This window comes from Sinocyclocheilus anshuiensis, unplaced genomic scaffold (genome assembly GCF_001515605.1).
Source record: "Sinocyclocheilus anshuiensis isolate Anshui unplaced genomic scaffold, SAMN03320099.WGS_v1.1 scaffold97, whole genome shotgun sequence".
In the NCBI taxonomy this organism is placed as follows: Eukaryota; Metazoa; Chordata; class Actinopteri; order Cypriniformes; family Cyprinidae; genus Sinocyclocheilus; species Sinocyclocheilus anshuiensis.
This window is the reverse complement of record NW_015540854.1, coordinates 20,635-27,684: the sequence shown is the minus strand read 5'-3', so window position 1 is coordinate 27,684 and position 7,050 is coordinate 20,635. Positions and strand designations below refer to the sequence as shown.

Genomic DNA, 7,050 nt, shown 5'->3' with positions numbered 1-7,050 from the left:
TAATTTGTTTTCCTATTCAATTCTTTTGTCTCCCAAAATGTATAATAAACATGCTTTTAGTCCTGGTGTCCTCTACAGTGGACATGTATGAAATTATGTCCTGTTTAATAACAGGAAGTCATATTTTGATTTGAAACCCCATAACATTTTCCTGAGATGTTGATTTATGACAAACAATTTGAAAATTAATCAGATTTAAATTATAATTGCAAAATATTATCATATTTCCATAAGGATGTACAATTTTATCACTAAATTAATGTCAGCCATTTTTAAAAACCAAGGAGAGGGAGTGGCCATGGTGAAACATCTAATCATTTGGTATCTGTGGAAAGCCCTGAGTGTGCTCTGTACAGGACATCCAGACTTAAAACTGTGACATGTGAGGTCTCAGAGAAATTCACTAAAATAGAATGTCCACTACAGAGGCAAAAACTCCATAGCTGGGTCTCAGGAGGATATACTAGTAATATGCATGCTAATAAGCAACTAATTAATAATGAGAAACTAAAGTGTTACCAAAAACTCCTAAAGGCTTGAAACAAGTGGAGGATGGGTAAATGATGACAGAATGTAAACTTTTGTGTGAACTATCCGTTTAAGTTACTACTATGAATCTTTTAGGGGTTAAAAAAATACAAAGATTTCCTTTTGAGGGTATTTTCTGAGAGTGTAAGATGATTCATGTAATCTAATTTTCCCATCTATTTCTAATCTTCAAATGTTTTTATTTCAAATAATTAATTGAAGTTCAGGACATATTTAGGGATGATATGTGCAGTTAGGGATATGCATATGTGCATAAGTTTGGCAAAGGATAATCTGTTTTGCAAAAAAAAATGTATATATATTAAATTATACATAACTAACACAAAGATTTCCAATAACTAAGTAAATGTCTTCAACAGGGACATAATATAGACATAATATAGAGAACTATAATACTAAAAGCATAATTAAGGCAAGTTATTATAATTTATTTTTGAACGGGAACCATAATGAGCACTGAAAATACGAAACTTAATCATGGAATAGCCTATCATAAAGCTCAAAAAGACCGTTTTGATCATTGTGGAATAATTTAAACAACGTGCATTATTATTAGGCCTATAATTATTATTATTATTATTATTATTATTTATTATAGACAACACGTAGTCCTTGCTAATTTTCTTTTTAAACAAGTATTCTGACACTGCTTTATGGCGCTTAAGGTGCTTTATCCTACTCCTTGTGTACAGTTTAAATTTCAGTTAAAATCAGACACACCTGAACCAGCGCATCACGACCTTTACTTGAACAGTCCGCCAGGTGTGTTGGAGCGGGAAACTATAATGTGCAGATCACCAGAATTGAGTTTTCTTGCGGTCCTACGTTAAAATTCCACGTGAACGCAAAGCCTTGTGGATCATATACAGTGGGGGAAAATAATTATTTACTTTGGTCTTGCCCATGGTGGTGGGAGAGGTTTGAATGGAAGATACACATTCTACTGGTTTATTTTATACTCGTAACAAGATGACATTATGAGTAATTTCTTAAAGTGACAGGACTAATCTGTGTTACACTTGGGCACATAACCAATCTGTGGGAGCCAGAATTCTTGCTGGTTGGTAGGGGATCAAATACTTATTTTACTCACTGAAATGCAAGTCAATTTATAACCTTTATATAATGTGTTTTTTCTGGATTTTTTTTGTTTTTGTTCTGTCTCTATCCGTTAAAATAAACCTACCATAAAAATTATAGACCCTTCATTTTTTTGTAAGTGGTCAAACTTGCAAAATCAGCAGGGGATCAAATAATTATTTTCCCCACTGTAAGTCTGCATTGTGCATGCAGCCTAATGAGAGTTCATAACTCTCTACTTTAGCGGTTAAAGAGGCAGGTGATGCTATATGAGTCCCGACATAGGAAATATGAACGTGTCACTTTGTACTATGTATAAAATAACATCCATACACATGTGAAACTTTAAACTTTGGAAAAATAAACCATTTTCAAGAACAGGCACGATCGAAGTAAATTATGCATTTTGGACGAGGAATGTATATTGTATCCAGCGCTAACAGTCAACGGTTTGTTCAGGTGCACCTGTGTACAACACAGATAATATAGGATAATATAGTGTGCCTGGCATTGCTGCGCAAAGCGAATAGATTTAAACCTTTGAAGAAAGAAGATGAGGACGAAGAGGAGGGAACGCAAAAGGACCAGACTGCAGAGCAAAGGTACCCATGTAACATATCCTCATTCAAATACCTTTAGATTTTGTTTTGCATTTAAAAAGAAGAAGAAGAAAACATTTTAATTCATTAAATTACTTTTTGCACTTCATTGTACAGTCAAGTAGATCAAGACAAGAAATTCGCTGAATATTTCAATATTTCGAGTAATGTCCATTTATTATGTTTAAAATAAACGTATTAATGCAGAAATCCAAATATTAGATGGACTTTCATAATTACATGTATTTTCTACTATGAAGGTCAGTAGAAAGAGCACTAATATATACAGTTATACAATCGAAATGTACTTTTAAACTAAAAATATTTTCAAAACAATGCCAAAAGCACAAAACAACTAAAAATATGTAGGTCTGTTTTTTTATGTATCATGAACAAAAGTACAAATAGGGGAACAAATAAACAGTTTGAAACAAAGCAGTGTCTGCTAAGATTATGTAGATTACTGCAGTTTTAAGGACCCAAATGGACACGCCCACAAGCAGTGCATTTCTTGGTCATTGTGTACTGATCAGTAATAGGGATTTCTTTCTCAACAATTAGCAGTACAGATGGTATGAGGTTTAGTCAGCCAAACAGAGTATTCCAAAGTTTTTAAAGTGGTACAGACATACAGGTTTGTCTGTTCGCGCAATTTCTGTCACCTCTGCAATATCTGCGTCTCCATACAGACTACAGCCCTGGGGGAGCCTTTCCCTTAACTGACAAAGTGATCAAAGCACTGGTGCATAACAATACCACTGTCAGTGAGTTTAATATCGGGCTAGTCTGAAGCGTCACGGATGGAAGCATATGTTTGAGATACTGACTGAAAACGGGATATGCCACAGTCTGCGTCACTGGGAAAGAGAGAACAACTCTATTTGGTTGTTAAATAAATGTAAAATAGAAATGATAAAGCCTTGAGTAATGTTAATCACAAATCTTATTCTACTCATAATCCAAAACTACTGTTCTAAAAGAGGAACGGAAACACATAGGGGTGAATTCGGGTAATCTGGGACATTGGGTAATCTGGGACACCTAAACTCCAGTGTGTTTATTTCCTGTTCTAACAAAATTTAGTCAACAGGACTTTTACTATAATTTTAGCATAGATGTCATGTGACTGAATTCACATGACTTCATTGGGGTGATTCCACAGAAAGGGGCGGGGCAGTTGTCAATCAAGAAGCTCATGTTAATACAATGTTAAACAATTTTAATAGTTTTAAATGAATTAAAATTAATTAACACAGTATATTGTTCTTCCCGTGTACAGAAATAAATTATTTTTCCTGATATTGAAATATACATTTCCTTATTGAGATTTCTGTACTTGTCATTTTTTTCATAAAGCTTTTTAAACATTGGTGATATTGTGTTTGGCATGCATAAAGTATGGTGAATATAGGCTTTTTTAGGCCTAATACATATGTCCCAGATTACAAAGTGACCTGTCCCAGATTATCAAATTCAGGCAGATTTTTTTTTTTTGGCACAAAAAACACTAATAGGTGTGGCATGTCTCCTCTGGGTATAATATCAACATTCTTTCTTCTGGTGTGGTTAGAAAACATCTTAGGGGTTTCAGAAAAGTCTAATGTGTTGATCTAATGTGTTAGATAGATATCGAAATAAATCGCAGAAATCAAAATTGCAAAAAATGTCCCAGATTACCCGAATTCACCCCTACTGAATAACAAAACACAGTTTATAAATATACTTTGCTGTGTAACTCACAAGAAATATGAAACCTTTATGAGTAATTAAATAAAGGTTTAAAAAACAAGATCTGAGAGACATAATTTAATATTATTTTAAGGTTAGTCTCCAATCAAACTACAGTGGTAAATACAGAGGCTCTTAATCCACATCACGTGCAGTCACTTGACATTTTTTTATCTTGGCTGTACCTTCACTGATGCACGTATCATTAGCGTTTCTGATTAGCAAAGGCTATTAGCAAAGCCATGATAATATATAAATAAAGTATATTGACAATATTCAGCAGGCTTGTGTTCACTTGCACTAGTTCGTGTTGTTGAGATAAACTTATATACTGATAGATATGACGAAAGTTTCGATCTAGTTCAAGCACATTTGCAGCTCCTACAACAATGCACTTAAAGAGATTGTTCACCCAAAAATGAAAATTCTGTCATCATTTATCGATCCTCATGTCGTTCTAAAACCTGTATGAATTTCTTTCCTCTGCAGAAGATTGCCAATATGGTCCAAAACAACATTGGACTCCACTGACATTTAACAATACACTTTTTCCCCACAGAAGAAGGAAATGCATTTTAGTATGGAATTACATGAGGATGAGTATAGGCCAAATTATGGCTGGGGGAAAGGCGTTAAAATGGCGTTATGACTAGCCTACTTCATAAAATATTGTCCGGCGTTTATTACATTAACCAATGGCAGCATATTCTGTCTGGCAACGTTGTTTATTTATAATATTAGTCATAACATTTGTAAATGCTCGAATTTTCTGACAATTTTCCAATTAATTGTCTTTTTTTTTATATAAATCTTTATCTTACGTATGAAACGATTTAATCTCTATTATAAACTGTAGACCTCTGCAGTTTAGGGACATTACGATTCTAATGATTGACTTCCAAAAATACAAACATCAAACGCCAAGGAACAATCAGGGTTGGCCTATCTCGACGGGGAAGCCACTGTGACAGTATGCAAAGGGTGGTCGATCTTAATTCTCCATAACAAAAAAGTACAAAGGCCGGTCGGAGACCAAAGACAATTTAACACCTCCCTCCGTCCGCGCGCCCCGGCGGCGCCTCAGCGGATAGAGCGCGTCTCTCATTAGTAACAAGATGGGACGACCTGAAAGATACAGAGGTGAGGGAGGAGGGGGGTGGACAGCGACTACAAAAACAACTCATCTTTCCCTTCATAAACGAACTTGGCTCGGAAGACAAGTAGTGACGAGAAAAATTACTTTTTTGGGGAGGGCCTGGTCTGGGACTGTTTTGAGGACTATGAGAAGCTTGTGAAAATCCTTTCGGGGAATATTTGGATTGCGTACGTGGATATCAGCGATAAAATGCGTAAGTAGCCTACAACATTTATATTTTAACAGCAGGCATTGGGGAGGACTTAATACGTTTTTTTAGAAAATGCGCCCGGTTCTTCATATCGTGTCACATTTAAGTCAAGTATATAGGCCTACTGTACAAAATCTACATATGAGTGTAGCAAGTTCAATTAGGTTAAATTGGGAGTTTATTGAAAACCCCGTCTTTCTGAATGTAAATGTAATATTCGCAAAGTAAACGAATGCCTAATGTGAAGTAAACTTTTCAGTAGCAGAGGGCAGGGAGTCGCCAGTGTCTACTGTTGCTCATGCTGACAGTGATCAAGGAGAAGAAGAGTGCCCTCGTATTTCACTGCTGAATGGGATAGACCAGAGTCGGCGGCACCGGACTGCTTTCACGAGGGAGCAGCTGACCCGTCTTGAACAAGAATACTGCAAAGAAAGTTACGTGTCTCGACCCAGACGTTGCGAACTGGCGGCAGCGCTCAACTTGCCCGAGACTACAATAAAGGTAATTCACGAAGTAGACCTTTTCATGCCACACTCAACCTCTGGCCCAACAAAAGCTTCTCAGGACCAAAAGGCAGCATTTAAAGTGCATTAAAAAGTGCTAATTTAACAAAAAATCATTTGAGACTAACTTCTGCTATTCATCTATATATTTTTTTATTTTAAGCTCATTTAAGAGAGGATTGTTTGTGTGTGAGGCTGGGTAACAGCCAACCCAAGAAGCCATAAAATCAGACACCTGATCTCCATCCCTGCTGAAACTGAACATTTTATTGTACATCTACCATTACCTAATCCCACCAGCATACTGTGTCCTTTACTAAGACCATTTATCCCTCTGTTTCATTATAGGTCTGGTTCCAGAACAGGAGGATGAAGGACAAGAGGCAGCGTCACAGTCTGAACTGGCCTAATCCACTGGACCCAAACCTGTGTGCCTTCATGGTGAGTCAGGCAGCTGCTGGACTCCCCTACCCACTGCTACCCCGCTTGCCCCTTCATCTATACTCTCATCTGGGCATGGGTGGCCTCTCAGGCTATTCAACCCCCTACAGTGCCACCACAAGGCCAGTGGACACTTTGCACCTTCCTCCTTCGACCTACCCCTGGCTCACTGGACTTCCACAGCCAGCTCTCTATTCCCCCGTCCAGACAATGCTCCATCCCGCAGGATGCCACTGTCCTCATTGCCTGCACTGGAGACCAGACCATCTGCATAAACCTAGAGGGGGAGCTAGGACAGCCACGCAGCCCAAAACCTATGGCAGTGCTTCAGGATAAAAGAACAGTGGTGTCTTTGGCATGTTAACATGATAGTTTACACAAAAAAGTTAATTGATCATTTACAAACCCTCATGTCGCTCTAAACCTGTATGCCTTTTTTTCTTCTGTGGGACACAAAAGAATATATTTTGAAGATTTCTATTTCCATACTTTGAAATTTTAAGGCTGTTGTATTCATGCATCTGTACAGTTATTCAGAATCTTGATATCGTCACACATGAAGAACTATTTTGTTGTTTATCGTCCTGTAATATAGATAACAGTCTTGCTTACATTCTTAAATTACTTGATCTTTTGAAGTTTGTTCATAAACATTTTTCAACTATTGGCATTTTTGCACCTGAACACTGTGGTAGATGAACTTGTGTACATATATGCTTTCCAAAAAATATATATGACAAATTTGATTATTAAAATATTTATGGAAACATTTTACTTAATGTATTTCTGCCTTTTCTTTGCCAG

General features: G+C 36.8%; 1 protein-coding gene across 1 annotated transcript; it reads left to right on the top strand.

Annotated features, from left to right (window-relative positions):
• The first annotated feature begins 5,071 nt into the window (after positions 1-5,071).
• Positions 5,072-6,582, top strand: LOC107687785 (homeobox protein XHOX-3-like). The gene is made up of 3 exons (XM_016485244.1): positions 5,072-5,096; positions 5,562-5,803; positions 6,154-6,582. Exons 1-3 carry the CDS (start codon positions 5,072-5,074, stop codon positions 6,580-6,582), a joined length of 696 nt encoding a protein of 231 aa, XP_016340730.1.
• Positions 6,583-7,050: the final 468 nt, after the last annotated feature.